The following is a 21,583-nucleotide window of genomic DNA, read 5'->3' on the forward strand; positions in this document are numbered from 1 at the left end:
AGAGTATGCACACAAACACATCCCAATATCAAGAGATACCAGAACATCTCAAGAATGGTACAGAAACATTCCCCCAAGGATAGCAGGAACACGCTGACTTCTCCTAAAAGGTAAGGTCAGGATGACAGTACGTAATAGAGATGTTTTGATTGAACCAAGGTGATAACTAGTCACATCAGGGGGCAGTAACTAACTATGTCAGAGGCAGTACTAATTTGTTTGTATCAGGGTATAGAGATGTATCTCAGAGGGATTATCTTTGTCCAGCCAAGGCGGGAGTGGGAAGTACCACCATTCACTGATCTGGTCCATTGTCATGGGCATTAATGTCTTAGTATCCTCAGAGTCTGCCAGGTGCTATTACCGTGCTTTGTTGACAATAAACTTGACCTTCTTACCTTAACGGATCTTGTGGTCATTGGGCGGTTCGCTCAGGGTTTGCTGTGCTGGTTGTCTGTGCAGAGCTGAGGCAGCACACAGGGAGCACACACACACGCAGCTGAACATCTAACCACAGTTTCCATGAATAATTTCAAACGAAAAGAAAACTTTATGGCATTTGAAAATTCATTGATTTTTTCAATGTTTTGTTTAAATTTGAATCAAAACTAAAAGTGATGAGGTTTGGTTTCCTTTTTTCATTTTTTCTCCCACTGCTTTCTTGCCTCCTCTCTCCTCACAGGATATAACTGGAGGGCAGGGAAAGAGACGTGCCAGGAGAATGAAAATCCAAATCTTAAAATTTTAATTTGAACACACAAACCAAACTTTTTCATTTCAAACTGAATCAAAATGTTCCTTTCTGTGAAATACCAGAAATTTTCAAAAAATGCAAACTGTTTTCATGAATTTCAAGAAGCCATGTCAATGATTTTTAGTAGCAAGAAGTGTTATAATCTCCATTTCACAGATAGGCAAGAGAGACGAAGTGATTTGTCTTCTGCCACATAGTAGGTCTGCAGCAGAAGCAGGATTTGAACCCAAGTCTCCTGACTAGTGCTTTAACGACAAAGCCACCCTCCCCCTTGTTAAATATACCCTCACCTCCTACTTCAGTGAAATATTATAGCTGGGGCAATGTCTACACTTGGTGCTAGGGATGGGATTCCCAGGTCGCATACATCTACTCCCTGTCACTCTCATGGAGCTAGCATGCTAAAAATAGCAGCATAGCCATGGTAAGAGAGAGAGCAGCTAGCCGCCTTGAGTACAAACCCACCTTGATCCTGTAGGTACATAGGGCAGTTAGCTCATGCTGCTGCTCATGTTACCATGGCTACAATACTATTTTTAGTGCACGAGGTGGATGAGAGCTAGAGGGGGTATGTCTATGCCAGGTGGGAATAACACCCCCACTCTAAAGTGTAGACATAACTTAAGAGTCCTACTTCAGAATGAATGACTCAGGCTAAAAAGTTACTATCCGGCTTCCGCAGAGTTCATTGAATTCTCAGTCATAATTCTCAGATATGCTTTTTCTCATTCTATGGCAGCCTCAGTTACAAAACTTACACATGGAAGAGGTGACATGTGTCTGTTAGAAAAGCAGGATTTTCCCTCTGCCTAGGAAAAGGCCCATAATTGCTTTATGTAGTTCACTACTGCCTGTCAAGGAAAGAAAATGCAAGATTTTTCCAGTCCAAGGAATGGTCTTCTTAGTGGAGCTTCCAGGATTAATCAACAGACTATTCCCAGGTACGAGTCTTCATCTAAGAACTATTAAATATTAGCTCAGTAGGCAAGCCTGCAATAGACTGGCTAAAATAACAATCCCAGCCCTGCAAGCAAGGTTGACATCTCCTTACCTTGGAAGGAGATTATAGCATTTAAGACGAAGATACAGTGTTATTGCTGCTTCTCATAATAATGGACCACATCTCCACCATGAGTTATGCCAGAGGTGAACTTATAAACACCCGTTATAAGTACAGCAGGCCAGCAGACTAGTCCAGTACCTCAACATGTCACAAGGATGGGCACTAGGGAAAAATCTGAGCTAGACCAGAACAAACAGGCAAACTGAAGGAGAACAGAATACCTGCCTCTGTTGTTATTTGCACAGTAAGATCAGGGCTCCAGCGTGCCAGGCACTGACAGTACATATCTGCCACAGAGATCTTACAGTCTAATAAATGAAGGGTGGGAGGGGAAGAGGAGGTGTAGGAAGGCAAAGTGACCTGCCCAACGTCACACACCACATTATCGGCAGACTCAGGATTGGAACTCACAGCTCCCAACTGTAAGTCTAGGGTCTGGTGTGCTAGGCCCCATGGCAGGGCTTTGATACTAGTTCTCTTTGAGTACACATGTTTACTGCCAGTCCTGAGTGCTTAGAGAATGTGCCTCCACACCACTCCCCTTGAAGCTGCTCTCCATGTAGGGTGCACCTCCTCCATCCCCAGAATGGCTTCCCTTCCCTTCAAGCAGCTCCTTTCATTGGCGAGGGATACCCCTTTCCCCTCAATATGGCTCATCCTCCAAAACAACTTTATAAGTGGGGAGTGTGGGAGAGAGACACTGCACATCCCAAAATGGCTTTCCAAATAGCTTGGTGCATAGATTACTCTCTCCACTCCCACTCGACTCTCCTTTCCAAAAGATAGATAGATAGGTGACTGATTGATTGTTTTTCTTAACTGTAAAAGCCTCATGATTTTAAAGCAGGCGGCACTCCAACTCCTCACTCAATAACAGCTCACCTGAGCATTCACACCCCTCTGATTCCGAGACTCTTCTTAACTGCCTAATTCCTGAGAGAGACAAGATGGGGAAGGGAATCTATTTAATTGGACCAACTTCCTTTGGTGAGAGAGACAAGCCTTTCCATCCACACAGAGCTCTCCTCCTTCTTCTGTGTGGCTCAAGAAAACTTGTCACTTGCCAACTGAAGTTGGTTCAATAGAAGATACTACGACATCCTGGCACCCCCTTATTCACCACTGTCACATAATTAGGATATGTTTTGTACAAAGTGTGCCTTGTGAGGGATCATTCTGAAAGTCTCAATCTGCTAGATAGTAATATCTCATTGGATGGTATGTGCTATTGGCGCATGTGAAGTTAGGCTATGTTTGCGTTACTGAAGCATGTTGTAAGGTTAAAAACCACCCACAACCAGCCTTTCAGGTACAAGAGTAAAAAGGCTAAACAATGTTAACAGCTTACTGAGGAAATGCACACAAGCACCCAGATTACCTCAGGAACTATGTACACTAGAAACCTCTCAGAGATAGCACTACACAGTGGGAACTGTTTGACCCAGGTCACATAAAAAGAGCTTTCCAGCAAGTGAGAAGAAGATATAAAAGGGGGAAAATGACATCATGATGATACCTCACTCTCCCTACAACCACACACCTGGAAACACCTGAGGAATAAAGACTGAACAGGGGTGAAAGTGATGGACCCAGGCCCAAGTATGAAACCTGGGAAACCCAAGCTGCAAAACCAAGGCAGCTTGTGCCTTAAGAATCTGCCATCCTGTTTATCGCTCAGGGTGAGAATCTGAAAATTCATACCCTACCTATCTAGTATGTTAAGCTCAGTTTGCATTTTTGTTTATTTTCTAGGTAATCTGTGTTGATCTGTTTGCTACCACTTAAAACCTATCCTTTTGTAGTTAATAAACTTGTTTTATGTTTTAATCCAAACCAGTATACATTTGACTAAGGTGTCTGGGGAACATCTCAGCTTGGTTACCACAAGTGTATATGGTCCTCTTCACATTGAGGGAGAGGCAAACCGGGTGTTAAACCCACATACTGGCCAGATTTGACCAGGGCATGAGAGTGCTGCTCTAGGGTCCTAGGCTGGGAAGCTGGTGGTCAGAGATCCTACATGTAACTGCAACTGGGTGTGTCCCTACCTGTGTGAATGCTGGTGACAGTGCAAGCTTGGAGGGCTTTGCAACTTGTCACAGCAGCACAGAGAGAGGGAGGGAGCCCAGGCTGGTGGGTCAGAGGGCTCAGTGGTATCCTAGTTCCAGGTGGCATCCCAAGGGGAACCTGTCACAGTTACCTCACCCACCTTGTCTCTCTAATATCCTGGGATCGAGATGGCTACAACTACAGTGTGTGCAAGGACAGAGAGTCAGGTCTCTAAGTGCTGTGTAACCAGGATAGTTTTAGGGGCTGGGGTGGGGGGGTCACAAGCTAAATCTGGAAGTGAAAACCTCTGACTAGGCAGCTGGCCAGTCATCCATTTAATTACTGACTCCATCTAATTCAATTCTGGTCCATTCGCAAGCAACATCTGCAAGGTCGGTCATCTAAGGATGGATGGAAAGTGCTCCTTGTTCTAGGATTCCTTTTGTTACTGAGGGTGAGGTTCACTTGGAAAACAAAAATAGTATATTCGTTTCCTGATGCCAACATCTGACAGATATGCTTCTCCTTCACATCTGCCCTGGCGCTGTAAAGCTGTCTGTGATATCTGCTCTGATGCTGTGCTTTGGCTTTCAAGCAGCTACATTAACTGTGTGTGTGCTGGCCAACACGCCTCAGGTAGGTGGGACAGAACTCAGGCCAGGTGCTGCTTCATGTAGCGGAGTCATGTTGACGTGGCAACTTTCCAGTGGAGCAGGGCATTATACAGTTAGCCTGGATGGTAGAAAATAAGATCTACTGATTGCAACAAATTGCTCATCTTTAATTATGACATCAATGTTAATTACAAGTGCAATTGTAATTGCAGGGAAGGAAGCTCCAGCCCCATTGCTAGGGGGACACATGCTGAATCCTATTAATTGAAGCAGACCTTTTGCATCCCAGTGCTTTAGTTGTAGTTGAGAGTAGACAGCTATTCCTCCCCCTCCCCCTACCCCAGAGCATCTGCAAAGTCTAGAACAGCAGCACAGCTCCAAGCACCAGGCAACCTGAATCCACACTGCCTCCACCTGGCGAAGGAGTCAAATATTGCTCCTTTTATCGTTAGTTGCATGAGAATCTGCCTAATGCTGATAGACCCAGGTACAAATACACCCTCTTCTCTGGCTGAGAGTCCCTTTCCAGTCTCACTGCTGGAGGTTCGAGGTACAGGGGATAAGCTTTGGTCAAATCGCCCTGCCCCTCATAGCTGATCAAAGCCAATGGGGAGAACTTGGGTCCATTATTGGTGGGAATTGTTTATGCCTCTTTCCGTGAGGGCAACTTGCCTACCATCCTAAAGCAAAAGTGATGGTTAAACCCTTGCTTTAGGAACCACCTCTTGTCAGTCCTGCCTGGTCCAGCCTCTCTGAATCTCTGCCTCTTTCAGGAAGGTTATTGGGAGTTGATGGAGAAGAAAAAAATAAAATAAATATATATGGATCTATACTTATCTCATAGCACTGGAAAGGACCCCCTGTCTTCACTAGCAGGACCAAGTACTGATTTTGCCCAAGATTCCCTAAGTGGCCCCCTCAAGGGCTGAACTCACAACCCTGGGTTTAGCAGACCCATGCTCAAACCACTGAGCTATCCCTCCCACCCTGCACCAACTCTACTGTGGGATGCCTCTCGCTCTGGTGTTAGCACCTGCCATGGTACAGAGATGGACAGAGGTCCAAGGCTGATATTACTAGATTTCTTAGCAGCCTTTGGGGCTGTTGACATTACTGACCCTCTCTTTGAGAGCATCTGCTTAATATCACCAAGAAAGAGATGTGCTCTGGTGGTGTAAACACAGTCCTAGGAGCCAGGATCACTCCACCTGGAACACTGCTTCCCTCTCTGGTCTGAGACAACTCACGTAACAATTTTGCCTCAGTTTCCCCATCTGTAAGATGGATTCTGAGAATATCTACTTACCCACTTTACAGTGGTATTGAAGCTTAAATAGCATGTGTATGAAAAGCTTATGAAAGTGCCCAAAGATTGATATTCGTAGCTGGCTGAGGGCACATTTAATGTGCTTCAGGTTTCAACAGGTAGCAGCTAAGTTAAAACTGAGGGGACTCAGATGAAACCCAGCCACCCCCAGATCCCATTTTGGATCAGCAAAAACATTTTAAAAACAATGAGTCTCCTTTTTAAGTTTGAAAGAGGCGCTTTGTCTGGAAGGATCTATCACAGAACCACATGCCATAGAGCTACCACCAGCTGAGCACATCTAGTCACAGGTCACCACGAGGCACCAGTGCTGGGGAGGATTCTAAATGCTGCTTGCCGGGCATGAAGCATCGCCCATTGAGTGGCTGAATTAGATAGGTGGGCAACAGCGGCTGGGACACCTACATTTGTGGGAAGCAAAATTTAAAGGAGGAAAAAAGCAAAATGTCACCATCTCTTCTCTTGCTGTTATAACAATGAGCTCTCTTCCCATCCTTCCTTTTCTTGCATCATGTAATTACCTTCCATTGTTTCCCTGCAGGAGCACAGCATCTGGGGTCAGGGGATTTGTGGAGAGGAAAAAAGGGGGCAGGTCACTGACCTGCCAGGCTTGCAGACTAATTATCCCCTGCCTCCCCACCACACACCCCTACCTATTGTGCTGCTGCCGCCCATCTTTTAGTGTCAATAAAGCCTGAAGTGTTGATTCACAAAGGTGAGGTTCGATCTCACATCACCTGCAGCTCCCTGCACTTCTCTTTTTCTCGGGTCTCCTCTGCTAGATCTTTGGCAGGGAGAGGGAGAGCGAGAGAGAGAGCGTGCATGCTCTGCAGGAGGCCTAGAATGTTACTATCCAGCTGCTGCTGAGGTCATCCCTACTTTCGAATGAGGGGCATGTCTTTGAGAGATTGGTGTTTGGGCTCCAGGGGAAGGAGCTGAGATTCTCAGAACTGCAGCCAGCTCAGTGGGAACATGGCAGGCACTTGCCATGCCCACCTTCTCAGAACTGCTATAGAAAAATGGCAGCAATAATGAGACCCATATAGTGGACTGATGTCCTTGCTGCAGGAGGACGTTTGCTGTCGGATCTGTGGGACTGCAGGATTATTAGCAAACATGTTCCTCCTGCTCATTACCCAGAGGATATGATTTTTAAAGGAGGCTTCCAAAGGAAAACAAATCATTGTGTGCCCTTTGGTGCCGCTTTATGACGGAGGAAAGCCTGAAAGTCTTGGCTGGGTTCTTTTGAAGTTATTTCTGCTCATTTTTACATTAGAAGCTCAGAGCTTGCCTGCCCAGTTTTTATTGCAAGAATCTGTGGATCACTAAAGAGCCAGGCAGACTGTGACCTCAGAGAGACCTTGCAAGTGAAAACTGATGAGGGGCTTGATCCAAACCCCACAGAAATCAATGGAGAGATTCCTATTGACTTCAGTGGGCTTCAAATCAGGTACTAGCTGAGAGAGGAAGTGATTTCATTCATACTGTTGAAAACCCAGTTCCAACATCTGCCTGAGCTGCACTTGGCACAAGACCAGAGGTCACGGGCAAAGATGGCTTTATGGTCTTAGCTCTGTTTTGTTTAATGTGTGGGGTGGTCCCAGCTAGATTGGGAGGTGGGCATTCCCATATGAGAAAGGTTGAGGATCACTGGTCAAGATAGCCTATAGTAATAACAGCAAAGAATCCTGTGGCACTTTATAGACTAACAGATGTTTTGGAGCATGAGCTTTCGTGGGTGAATACATGCATCCGACGAAGAGGGTATTCACCCACGAAAGCTCATGCTCCAAAACGTCTGTTAGTCTATAAGGTGCCACAGAATTCTTTGCTGCTTTTGCAGATCCAGACTAACACGGCTACCCCTCTGATATCTATAGTAATAGATATTCCATCCCCAACTTTAGCGTTCTGATTTCCCCAAGCTCTATCCATAGGGATAAAACCAATATGAAGACCTATGAAATTACACACACGGGGTTTGATCTTGCTCCTGTTCACAAAAGGAGCTTTGCTATTGATTACAGAGCGAGCAGGAACAGGCCTTATATCCATGTGTATCTGTTAGGCAAAGACCTGTCACACTGCCTTTTGAATTAGACAAAGGTTGAGAAAAGCCTAAATAGTCCTAGCTGTGGGCAAAATTCAGTCCTGGCATAACAGACACAATGGAGTTGTGACCACTTATCACAGGGGTGAATCTGGCCCCTTAGTTTTCAGATTTCAGCTGGCTTCTCTGCTGAGCTCTAGTAGAGATAAGAACCTTGTTTGGCCCTGGGTCAGTCGAGTCTGTGACTAATGAGATTGGCCTTGTTATATGCTTGTAAGTGCACAGCCTCACTTCAGGGCACCCCTAGTGCCTCAACACAGTATTGCAGGGAACTTCACCTCTCACACACACCTTGGTGGCCAGCCCAGACCACGTCTTCTCCCCCACCTCCTGCCCTGGGTCTTCCCTGGCTCAGCTCTCCAGCCAAGTCCCATAACAGTTCCCTCCCCTTGCTGTGTAACTAGAGGTCGCACATAAAGTTAACAAACAATGTCCACACTTACAGTTCTTCTGCCCTTCTCAGGCTTGACTGAAATCCACTGCTTCCTGGTCCCTGCAGAGATTTTCTTAAACCATTTCTTTCCCAGCAGGATTCCCCCCTACTTCCCAACAACTCTAGTAGTTTAGCTCTGAGGAGCTCACTGCTCATTATGAGCCCTATCTCACAGCCCTCAGAAGCCTACCCTGCTCCCTCTGGGTAACACAGCCTGACTCCCCTTGTTTCTCTCTCCAGAGTTCTCTTCCTTCTACTGCCTTTGCAGCCCTGTTTCAGCAGTGCTCTTGCTGCTCCACTGCCACAGCTGGGCTCAGTCTTTCTAATTAAGCCCAATTACATCCAGTGGGGCTCACTAATTGACCCTTCTATTGCCAGCTCATCCTTGAGGCTGAGGGATACCTGCTAAATCATAGGCAAGACTGAGCCTAGCTTGGCTCAGAGGGCCAGTTTGCCAGCCCAGGACAATGCTGCACAATCATGGCAGCTTTTGTTCAACACTGATTATTGCAGTGGTGTCAGTGACCCTTCTGGGACCTGACTGACAAGAGAAGACCTGCACTGAGACTAAGGACTGGTCTACATTGAATAGTTACATCAGCATCACTACGTCTATCAGGGGAGCAAAAAATCCACACCCCTCAGAGACACAGTTAAGCCGACATAATCCCTGGTGTGGACAGCACTAAGTCATCAAAAGAATTCTTCCATCAACCTAGCTGCCCCATCTTGGGATTAACTACAGTGATGTGAGAACCCCCACAGGGATGTGCTGGCCACCGCTTCCCACAGCTTCCATTGGCCACTGGGAGCTGCAAGAGGCCATGCCTGCCGTCGGTCAACGTAAACTAAATGTCTTGCGGCCCGCCAGTGGATAACCCTGATGGGCCACATGCCGAAGGTTGCCAACCCCTGGTCCACACTGAAGTGCTGCAGCTCTGCTGCTGTAGCATTCTCAGTGTAGTTGTAACCTAAGTTTCATTAAACCCTCCTACTGTACATTTCTGGAGGGTGTGGATAAGTCCGTAAAGTACTATCAACAGAAAGCATTTGTCACCAGTCTCCTGCCCTCGAGTGTGCGTGAAACCCAAAAGCCTGTGTAATGGTCATTTGAATCCTTTTGCACTGATGGAACCATGGTCAGATCCTTTTTGCAGTGACAGTTAGGGTGTTGGAAGGGGAAAGGTTTAGCCAAGTGCCTGTTATATTGCCCTTCTTCACAGATAGGAAGGATAGTCCTGTGATTAAGGTCCTAGGTTAGGACTCAGGGGATCTGGGCTCAACTCTTGGTTCAGGCACAGGTCTTCTGTGACTTTGCACAAGTCAGTTATCTCCCTAGACTTCAGATCCACATCTGTAAACTGGAAATATTTCTTCTCTCGTTCCTCATTGTGCGTCTTGTCTATTTAGACTGAAAGTCTAGGGGGATGGATAGTCTTTTCCCCTGGATATGTTCAGCATCTAGTATTATAGGAGTGCTCAAAACATACATATACTGTATAGTTGGTAGATTAAAATGCCAATAGATGGCACTGAAGAATACACAGCATAGTTCCTGGGTTTTATCAGACCAATACAATACAGCTCGTTGTGTACGGCAAATTGTTTTGCATCTGCAGCTTTTAACACTGAGCTCTTAATTCCTGGTACCATCAGGGCCATATCTTGGTTATAGCCTCTAGGCACTATTGTAACACAAATAATAAAGCTGCAGTTAATTTAATCTGTTTTATAGACAGATCCAAGCAACAGTTTGGCTCCAGACCTGAACTCTCTTGAAGTTCAAAAGTGCTTAGCTGCTGGGTTTTCGCTCAGATGCTGTTGGGCATGTCCATCAGTCAGGCTGAACTCCCAGGCCTGGTCTGCACCTAAACCTTAGGTCAACCTAGTTACATCACTCGGGGCCGTGAAAAATGTCACACTCTATGCAACGTAGTTAGGTCGACCTAACCCCCACCATAAACTCAGCTAGATTGATGGATGAATTCTTCTGCCAACTAACTTCCACTTCTGAAGGAGGTGGATTTACTATAGTGATGGAAAAATCCCCTGTGGCGTAGCGGAGCTGCAGCTGTAGCCAGGGGCGGCTCTAGACATTTCGTCATCCCAAGCACAGCTGCATGCCGTGGGGGTCGCTCTGCCAATTGCCGGTCCTGCGGCTCCGGTAGACCTCCCGCAGGCGTGCCTGCGGAGGGTCCGCTGGTCCCGCGGCTCCACCGAAGCCCTGCGAGAGGTCCACCGGAGCCCTGCCTGCCACCCTGCTGGTGACAGGCAGAGCGCCCCCAGCGGCATGCCGCCCCAAGCGCGCGCTTGGCGTGCTAGGGCCTGGAGCCGCCTCTGGCTATAGCACTTGTAGTGTAGACTTGAAGTGAGTTGGGAGAGCTGAGTGGGAAGGCCTGGAATGGCACAGGCCCTGCTTAGAGCGAGCGCTATCCATCTATCCCTTTCAAGAGCACTAACATGCCTCCTAAATATGGTTAAAACAAAAGCAACCTCCCACCTACACAGGCATTTTTATAACAATGAGGTTACTCTAATGATTCTGGGGTCTAACTACAGAAATAATCACTTGGGCTGAAGTCCACTCGGCCAGGAAACATTCTTGTGCTGTAAGCTGTTAGGAGTCTGCACATCCTTAACTGTGAGAAGGGTGCCTGTCTGCCTGCTAGAGCTGTGACAGGATTGAAGATGGAAGATTTTAGTATTGCTAATGCTAAGTGTTCAAAAATCATGAGTCAGTTGCCCACCTGCCCATGAGATTAACTTAATCATGAGATTTAAATAATAACAATTATAAATGTTAGGTTCTCTTTATTAGCTTTCTGGCTTTTTAGGTTTTAGGGTGCACTCAGGTCACATTTTTAAGCTTCTCTCCCTAAATATAGGGGCTAAAACTGACTTGTTAAAAAAAATTAAGCTGAGATTCTTATTAATCACATGACTCCAGGAGCTGAGGCTTTAAGTAAAACATCACACATTGTGAGTGTCCCTATAAAAATGTGAGTGTTGGCAACACTAGATTTTGGAGTCAGAGAGACACTCAGCTCTCTCTCTTTCTTGGAGATTTTATATTTGTTCTTATTTTGTTGTTTTCCTTACATTAAAATAAAAGGCACATAGATGGAACTGTATGGAAAACATAAAAGACAAGTGATTGCATACAACAAGGAGCTCAGGGAGAGAAAGACCAACCAAAAGGCCTCTGGGTTAAGAGAATGACAACAGAAACTCTAGCCAGTAATAGAAATATGGGAAGGGATCCCATTTAATGACGAGTTGCTTCCATACTCAAATTCAGAGACACACTGGTATTTTCCTGCCAATGGTAGTGCAAAGAAGTGGTTGAGGAGGAAGGTTTTCTGACCCTGGTGGGAAGCGTGGCATTTGTTGCACACAAAAGACAGAATCACAGCAGCATCCACCATGCTGCTGTCTGGCTTTAAGGGGGGGTGGTTTACATGCACAGCTTTGAGCAGTGCTGAGACAAAACTAACAGCACACCAGCCTATTTCACACCAGGGGAGTCCCTCCTGTTTTCAGGAGCTGGCGCTGGGAATGGTCGGGTCCCCAGGCTGCTCCCTGTTTTCTGCTCCTGCTGGGAGAGTGAAACTCCTTTCCCACCCTAATCTGCTTTATTGCTGCTTTTACTTTCCCATTCTTAGCTCTGCTGATCCACTTCACTGGGAGAGCTGGGCACGAATCCTCAACTGAGAGTGCCCCGCCCCCCATTATCTAGGGAAGTTCTCAGGAGATGGCAAAGGGGAGGCTGGAGCTCTCTCAATCTGCATAGCCATTATCAGGTAGGCAAAACAGACCCATGAAGGTGCAATTCAGAGGCCATGTGAAAGGTCAAACTCATACCATAGCTGAGGATAAACTCCGTTTACAAGTTCTTTGGGTTGGAGCCCCCCTTGTTCCTGTATGCTTTACACATTGACTGTCACTGGCAGGATCCCATCTGGGGCCTCTGGGCACTCTCATAACACACATTTTAATAACAACCATGCTGCTTCTGTGGAGCGCCTCTTAGCTTGCATGCCAAGCAATCCTGTAGTGATCAGAAAGCAGTGGGAGCTGTTAGGGCACTGAGTGACAGCTGACATCTAGTGCCAAGACACAGAAGGATGAGCTCTCTCTCCTACCTGCCATCTGTGGAGACAGCGAAGCAGACTGGCTGGCTGTGTGTGGGGAATGCAAGAGGACAAGACAGTGCAGTCCCTGCACTTTGGCCCCAGCCCTCCCCGCATTAGACAGAGGCAGGACGGGGCTCATGGGGGCACTGGCTTGCATGCTGCACCCCTTAAAAGGGTAGTGCTGCAGCTCCCCCTTGGTCAGTGCATTCCCTGGCTCAGTCACCCAGAATGCCTCTGGGTAGCCCTTCTGCATCCCCCCTCCTGCCCTGTGAGCTGTGGTTTACAAGCCACAATAAAGCTCTCTAGGTGCTGGTCAAAGCAGAGGAAGGGGAAGTATGGATGATCCAGAGTAAACAACTGACTCTGGCTTGTCCTTGGCCTAATTTTTCCATTGTCTATTATGTGCAGCTGGATGCATTTCAGTAAGTTACCAATGGAAACGAATCCTGCGGAGGGTTCGTTTTGGCTGTAACTGCTGTTTTCTAGGTAGCATGGTGGCCCTCTTTCATCTCCGCTTAGCGTGAAGCGGTGACTCACTGATTAACAAGTTAATTGGGAGCAGTGGGAAGCTGATCAGTATGGGGGGGCCGGGAGGGAAATCCTGCCTGTGTGGGGAGGGAAGTGGCAGCCCCAGACCACGCAAGGAGAGACTGGCTGCATTTGGATGTTGCAGGGGAAGAGAACGTAGAAAACAAACAAACAAATTGTATGGAAAACTCTCTGCTCATGAAACAGCATTAGGAACATGTCCCACATTACTGCTGGCCACTGGAGAGCCACAGCTGTGCATACCTCTTACTGCAGTCGCTCCCTGGGGTATTACATGCACTTTGGACATCATTTACAAAGTGCCTTGGGATGACTTCCTGGGTGGGGGGGGAGGGACACAGGGAGCTCCCTGGGGTACACAGATTCCACTTGCCTGACTTATCCAGACACCGCTGCAGACTTCTCTGTCCCGGGATTTATACCACCTCCACCATCAGCGTATCCAACCACCTCTCACTTAACCTGTTTGTCATCGCCACACCTGAGTGAGGCAGAACTGCCGTATTAGCCCCATGTTACAGATGGGGAACTGAGGCACAGAGAGACTCCTGGTCACATTTTCAAAGGAGCTCAGCATCCAACATAAAAAAAATCTGGCCACTTCTTTTGGTGCCTAACTGGGAGCTGAGCTCTTTCAAAACTCCAGCCTGAAGTGACTTGCCTCAGGTCACGTGTGAGGTCTGTGGCAGAGGAAGGAATGGAGCCCAGCTGTCCTGATAACCAGGAGAACCAGATCATCCTCCTGCTCACCCGCTCAGGGCTTCATTGTAAGAGGTGTCGACTGTCACCTTTTAATGAAGCAAAAAGGTTTCAAGTAGAGTTGGGCCTGAGTTGCAAAGTTCACATCCAAATCCAGCTCCAAACTCTCCCAAAGCTTGGGGAAGTGGCAGTTTGGTTCTGGCTCCTTTCTAGTTGCAATCATCTACAGCACAGCAGGGACAGTTTGTCCTGGAAAACTTAGTGTATGAGGTAGCTGGAGGGCTCTGTTCTGCCATCCTTGCTCCATGTGTCTGGAAGATGTTTGACCAGCACAACCCAGGGTCTCTCTCTTTAAGGAGTATGTTTGCTGCTGACATATTCTAGGAGAGCTCATTGTTCCACATGCACCATGCACCTGCTGCAGTTCTCTTGTAGCACCACGAATGCTAGATATATTTTGTTTAAGCACACATGGCTACCTCAGGCCCAAAGAGAATGCTCTTATCTCTTCTTCACTTTTATAAAAACCCCGACACTTGAAGCCCCCCGAAGCATTCACTCAGTTATTCAGTGTAAATTTGTGTTCCTATTACTGTCACTATTGTCTTCCTCCCCTGCTCCCCACCTCATTCCAGATCCACTTGTCATGCCTTGCATCTCTTTAGCTTGTAAGCTCTTTGGGTCAGGGTCTGTCTCCCTTTTTTAAAGAAGATACATTCGTACAGCACCTAGCACAAAGGGGGCTCAATCCTGAGTGGGATCTCTGGGTCCTACTATGATACAAATATTAACCTGTTCGTGATTCATTATTCATAATACGGAAGCAGGGCCAGCTCCAGGTTTTCTGCCACCCTAAGCGGCAGAAAAAAAATAATAAAAAACCAAAAAGCCAATCGGCGGCACTTCAGCGGCAACTTAATCGCACCACTCCATTCTTTGGCGGTAGGTCCTTCACTCCCTGTCTTCCTCCTCGGCAGCAGCTCAAAGAGGAAGAGGGGGACTGAAGGACCCGCCGAATTCCCGCTGAAGACCCGGACAAGCTGCCCCAATAGTGGCTGGGTGACACCCCTTTGTATTGGCCGCCCCAAGCACCTGCTTCCTTAGCTAGTGCTGGAGCCGGCCCTGTACAGAATAGATTCCTCTGAAGATGAGGGGAAAATGCTGGATGAACATAGTTCTTTTCTCACATGTTTCTGTCAGCTCTTGGCTCCAGTATTCTGCTCTCCCTACATCATTCTTTGTTAACATAAACGGGGATTCGATTTCCCTAAGGAGAGCAGAATTTCTTACGTGAGATCTTAGTGCAGGGGTGACAGCAACATTTAGTCTTAGGGTTGCAAACTATGGGAATTCAGATGGATGTGGAGATACTTCTATGTTGGATGGAGTCACTGGCTGGAAAAAAAGAGAGGTAGAGGAGTAGAAGAGGACTTCCCTCCACTTCTAAAACCCTTCCACATGCATCTTCCTACTACCCAGCCTAAAACCCGCTACCCATAGCCTTTCCTGTGCATAGCACATGCCCTGGGACTTCATTTTAACAGACTAGTCCCCACAAGGCACTAGCCCTTCATACCTTCCTCTGCATCAGAACAGAAAACCCACATCCCCCTCTAAACTGGTACAGCAGAATGGGGAGGATGCGAAGGTCATACCCCAGTTCATTGAGATGTTAATTATCTCACACTTGTACCAAGCATTGCTACCCTTCACCAGATGTCTAGCTAAGGCACTTGTATGGCCCCCCATTACCCTAGTATCTGAGAATGTCACAGTCTTTATTGTTTACCCCCACAACATCCCTGTGAGGCAGGGCAGTGCTATTAGCCCATTGTACAGATGGGGAACGAAGACCTGGTGACTTGGCCGAGCTCACACAGGAAGTGTGGCAGAGCAGGGACTTTAACCCAGGGTAGACCAGACTTGACATCTCTGATATTTCTAAGATTTGCAGGGTGGGGAGTGGAAGAGAAGGAAAACAAAGCTTAAGAAGAAGAGCTTCCCAGCCCTTCTTTATACACCACAGAGCAACAAATGAAGGATGCAACCAAAATCCATTTCAGGTCACCTTTAGCACTTTTGACAGCAAAGCAGAATACTTAGCTAGTCAGCTCTTGGAGACAGGGACCGTCCTTTGGTTTTGTGCTAGCACAAGGAGGTCCTGAATCCAGGACTGGGGCTCCTAGGTGCTCTCACAATACAAATTAATAATAATAAATTTCTCCCTTAGCTCAAAACTCCGCTACAGATGTGTAGCCCTTATGCCAAAGGAGACCTTCATTCAGCTGTCAGCAGTAGTGAGGATTTTATCTCCTTGACTAGCCCAGAGGCGGCCAAGCAGGCACTCACTCCATCCAGCAGAGGGGCAGTGGTAAACCCACATATAAGGCAGATCCTCAAACACTAAATCCAGTCTTTTCTTTTAGCATCGTCTCAGTGGAGGAGATGGGAGGGAGAAGATAAAGGAAGCTATATGTTAGGCTCTCTTTCCTAGTGCAAATCTCTGCTTTCTCCTTCTCTCCATGGCCAGCTACAGAACAGACAAGAGAAGCCATCCTGACTCAGAGAGCATAGCTGTGCCCTCCTCTTTTATTTTCTCATTGCTTGGCTCTTACACCTGTTGGTTTTCAAATCTCCTCTCCTTACGCTGTGCGCAGCATTCCCAGAAAGATGCAGCTAGGGCTGGTTTTCTAAACTCTCCCACAATAGAATAGGTAGGTACCTAGATATCAGCTAAAGGGAGGGCGGGAGAGAAAACAAACCTGTTTTCCACATGGATTTTAAGAGAGATCAGCTGTTTCGCTCATCATGTGTTTCACTTAAAAAAGGGCAGAAAAAAGAAGAAGTTATCAAAGAAAGTAATGGATGTCATTGAAAAAAAGTGGCCCCATTCTGTTTCTACAGCAACTGAAATACCAGGAATTACGCTAGCAGTGCTGTCTAAAGAACTGTCACATTGTTACAGAACAAAAGACTGGGAGATTTATGAACAATTAGAGCAGATTCTTTTCCCTTTTGAACTTTGGACAGCTCTGCAAAGCCTGACTCCGAAACACGTTTGATTCCAAAAAGCTGATGGACCAGCTCAAATATCCCAGGCTGTCTTCGTTGTTTCCACTTGGGGAGAATGGAGAGGGCTAAGCAGTAGGCAGGTAACGCATGCTTTGGCTGTTTCATGGAAGGGTTTGATCTACTTCTGCAGCAGGCGAGATCGTCGGCTTTTGATTTAGATTTAGATTTGATATACTCTCCAGTCTTAAAACACAACCACCTCTGAAAGAGTAGGGCCAGCCATGAAAATGCTCATTTAGAGACTTTGGAAATGTTGCAGAGGAAAGAATAATCTGACTAAACCCTCTGGGAATTATTAAAAGGAAGTAGGGGGCGGGAGATTGCAATCAATGGTAATCAAGGCCACAGGCAGCTGACTCAGCACAGAAACCGCAAATGGGTGTCCAAGGTAACAGAGACATAATGAGGCTCCTATGATTTGTGAGGGCTACAGAATCTGTCTTTGAAAGACCAAGCATGGAGAACACCTTTATATGCCTCAGTGATGCTGTCCTCTGCTAGCAGCACTCAGTCTCAGCCTGGGATATAGGCCACCTCTTGTGAATGCTGGAGGGGAGGAGGATGTTTCTTTTAAAAGACACAGGACTAACGAGGCCTCTTTGTTGTGTATCCTTTGAACCAATGCTCTGCCGATGGAGCTGGCAGTCCTAGTGGGCAGGTTTTGGAATAATGGATCTGAAGTAGAGAGGAGTTACATTGACCAAAAAAAAAACCCAGGTCAGGTTCAGCACGGCCAAATCCTTCCCTGCCCCAGCCCTCTCTTCCCTATTTTGAAATGGGTGGCTGGGGATGGGGAGGCCTCTACTGAGTGCCTACACTGCAGTTAGACACACCCGCTGCTGGCCCACGCCAGCTGACTTGGCTCGGGGCAGTTTAATTGCGCTGTAGATGTTCAGACTGGAGCTCGGGCTCTAGGACCTGCAAGGGGAAGTGTCTCAGAGCTGGGGCTGCAGCCCCAGCCTAAACATCGCATCACAATTAAATTACAGCCCCTTAGCCAGAGCCTGCTGGCACAGGCCAGGTGTGGGCATCTAACTGTAATGTGGACATACCGTGAGAACCTTCAGATAGTGTGTGTGGGTGGGTGTGGCTTGCTCATCTTGCTGCCTGCCTGATGTGACTGTTGCTGGGATCCGAGTGGTTAGAGACAGAAAAGGGCTATCAGAGCATCAAATACTCACCTCTCCCCTACCTGAATATGAGGGGAGTGCAAGCACCTCCTCCCCAGAAGGAGGTGCCAGACATCGAACACATTTAACATTTTTATTAAAGCTAATGTTTAAAATCAAATTTACACAGGTTAAGAGGGAAAGGGTCAGGCTTGAGTTATGAGAAATTACAAGTGTCGGTTACAAGGTTCACAAGATACATACCTAGTACATAACCAGCATAGACCCAGACTGGGGTGCAGGATTTTTAAAGAGTCAGTGAATAAGTGATCTCGGGTATGCCACCCATTGACTTGAGCTTTCATCCCCTTTTATTGTCCTGCTGGCTTGAACGCTCTCACCCGGCTGAGATCTCTCTACAACTGCTCTAAAAAGCAAACCTGGAATTCAGGAAGGAGACAGAGCAACTTCTGACGAACATGGTCTTGATCTAGAATCTTTATCACCCCCTCTGCCTCCCTCCTGCCTGTACCATCCCATGCCACTCCTGCTCTCACACTTGTGGCTTTCAAGTAGCACAATCATTTCTTTTAAGGCCGAAGAGTAAAAGGCTAGAGCTGGCATGTGGGAACCAGGAGACCTGTGTTCCACTACCTACTCTACCACTCACTCACAGTGTGACAACCTCCCTGTGCCTCAGTTTCCCTTTCTGTAGCTCTGGGCTAACAGTGTTCTAAGAGATGCTCTGATGAGCGGATGGAAGTGCAAAGAGCCCTTATAATTGTCATTAAGGAACACAGTGAGTACCAGTATAATAGTGAATATATCGGGAGGAGGTTGGAGAGGGGGAAGGGAGGAGGTTGGGAACCTGAGGGCCTTGGAATTAAACACCATTCCCTGCATACCATGTGTTATGCAAACCCATGGATCAACACACAGCTCCCCCAAACCAAACAGGGAGTGGAAGGGCTCTTGAATAACTCTCCACATTCCCAGCATGCACTAACTCCATACATCTTTACTTATGGCCCCTGTCCTGGGTGGCATCAAACCCCTTCAACTCCCATCAGATTCAGTGGTGCTTGTGGGAAGCATCAGAAGCAAGTCGTGCGTGTGTTGCAGGGGGCTGGACACTTGGCCACAGCACAAGGTATTTTGGGATTGTGCTTTGGCCCCAATAGGCTTCCTAAAAAAAACCCAGTGACATCCCACCCACAGAGGGGTCAACCTGCATCCACTCACATAGCAGGGGCTGAGTCCTTTGTCTCAGCTAAACCCAGGGGAAAGGGGCCAACAGAAGTTGCTATGCTGACGTACCCATTGGAGCACATGCAGTTACGCTAGCTGTAAATGCTGTCATGCAGGAACAAAGATGATTTGGGATGAGTTGCACGAGCCTCAGGATTTCCTGAGCTGCAGCCCTAAATCATGGCTGCCCCCCAAAGCCCCTGGTGCAGCCACAATGCCCCAGCCAGAGCTGGGGAAAAGGAGCGGGGAGCCCTATTCAGCGTATCTCCAGCAGGTTTGCTTTATGCCAGGGGGATTCTTCGATAGTGACTCTAGGGATATGTAAGCAGGCAAATAGCATCTACACGTACCAGGCATTAAAAGGGGAAGAGACTGGGAAGTGGAGCCCGTAAGGAGAAGAAGTAACGACAGCCTGGACTGTATATGAAGCAAGGAATTAGAGTGGGAAGCATTTTAGGCTGCTGGTGTCTGCTCCTGCTAGGTACTGAGTGCCCTCAACTCCCATTGACTTCAGGGCAAGTGGGGAGATGCTCAGCCCCTCATAAGATCTGGCCCTTTGTGAGATTTCACCTCCCCCCTCTCCCTCTCATCCCCAGTTGTTTTATTAAGAGTGCTGTGAGCTATTGGTTCAGAAAGGAGTCAAAAGTACCAGGATCTGGGAGACAGGGGAAGGGACTAGACAAAACCATCTCCTATGGGAAGGTGCTTGAAAACAGCCAATTGATGTCCTCATCGATTGAGAGGGATGAAGTTTCTAATCTGACTATTTCTGTTTTCCCACCCCCCTCCAGCACGGGAACAATTCTGATCCTGTCGCTCATGGGAAAAGTACCGGGGGGTTTATCATCCTTTTGCCCTAGGGTGAAAATCATGTAGCAGAGGAGCTGAATGGAATGATTCAAGCTGAAAGAGGACTTTGAAATATTAGACTCCAGTGTGCGACCTCCCCCTCCTTCCAGTTTTAAAGCACAGTTGAGAACACAGGACTAATCCAGCCTTCAGAAAATAGAAACAAGACCGCCCGCACCCCCCACAGAAAGGAGATGTCTCCTACAAGGGGATAACAATGCAGACCCCGATTGTCGGGGAACTCACCCCAGATCAAAGTAAGCAGCTGGGCCTTGGGGATGAGGCTGAGGGAGTAGACAGCGCCAATGTGAAGCACTGTCATTAGGACAACATTCCTCCAGACAATCTGCTGGCGATATCTGGCGCTCCCCTCGCTGCTCTCGGCTTTTGACCCTAATGGGCTTTCTTTTCCCCCATCAGCGAAGGGGCTCCTTTCCTCTCCATCCACTGCACAGCTGGCTCCCGGGCCCGACATGGCTAAGAAAGCGAGGTCTGCGTGTGCGTATGCACCCGAGCTTGTGCGGTACCCCACGGAGCAGGGTCTGAGAGCAGCTACCAGTCAGTCAGCGAAGGGGAGTAGTTGCTTGCTTTGGAGGGTTGATGATTTATTGTAACAGATGACGATTGTTCTTCTTTTTAGGTTTGGGGATTTTTGCCCCCCTTCTTTCCCCTCCAGACCAGTTTTAAATAAACCCTATGAATGCAAGTCCTGGCGCACAGCATCTGTTGCTAGCATCTCATCCATGATGCTCCTGCTGTGCCAGGGCTGAACTCCGCACAGCAACAGAGGGAAGAAAAAAAAGAGGGGGGGGAGGGAAAGAGAAAAAGAGAGTGAAAGACAGACCTGCATAGCTACAGCCAATCAGAATTACATGTGGGGCTCTTCAAGAGAGTGAGCGAGAGCTGCTCTGGCCGCTGTTGCCACATATTGGCTAGACTGAATATTCACACACACACACCCCGAATGCAAACACTGAGAGGGAGGGATTGACGCATCACCCCTGGCCAGATGCAACTAGTCCTCCCCAAAGGCCGCCAAGCTTTTGTGAGGTTGCTGCCCCTCGCTTGATGGGAAAAACCCCTCCTTGCACCAAATCAGCCTGCACTCCTTCAGTACAACTGTGTCTGCTTAATAGCAATTGTTGTCAAAGGACATATCATTTAACATCAGTTGAAAATCCCTGCTCTAAATAGGATTGAGGGCCCAATCCAGCCCCCACTGGAAAATCAGGCCCCTTCAGGGCCAGCTTTAGGGCGATTCCACCGATTCCCGGGAATCGGGCCCCACCCCTAAGATGACCCCGCAGCTTCCAGAAAAGGGGCCCCGCACTCTCTGCCAAAATGCTGCTGGAAACAGCAGAAACCAATTGAGCTGCCGTCGAATTACCACTGCTATCTTCGACAGCAGCTCAATCGCTGCTGCTGTCTTCGGCGGCATTTCAGAGGCAGCTCTTTTGAATCGGGCCCTGTACGTCCTAAAGCCGGCCCTGGGCCCCTTAACGATAATTACTGCCCGGGGTACCACAGGGAGAGGGCAGTTTTTCAATGGATTGAACTATTGAGTGATCTATTTG

At 47.6% G+C, this 21,583-nt stretch overlaps 1 protein-coding gene across 1 annotated transcript in view; it reads right to left on the bottom strand.

The window, feature by feature from the left end:
- SCD5 (stearoyl-CoA desaturase 5) overlaps window positions 1–20,834 on the bottom strand; it is a 72,372-nt gene extending 51,538 nt beyond the window's left edge. The window contains exon 1 of the mRNA XM_050945211.1: window positions 20,256–20,834. Within this exon, the coding sequence (XP_050801168.1) occupies window positions 20,256–20,484 (229 nt within the window). The 5' untranslated portion in view covers window positions 20,485–20,834. The remainder of the gene's footprint in view (window positions 1–20,255) is intronic.
- Between the last annotated feature and the right edge of the window lie 749 nt (window positions 20,835–21,583).

The sequence above is a fragment of the Gopherus flavomarginatus genome, chromosome 3, assembly GCF_025201925.1.
Source record: "Gopherus flavomarginatus isolate rGopFla2 chromosome 3, rGopFla2.mat.asm, whole genome shotgun sequence".
In the NCBI taxonomy this organism is placed as follows: domain Eukaryota; kingdom Metazoa; phylum Chordata; order Testudines; family Testudinidae; genus Gopherus; species Gopherus flavomarginatus.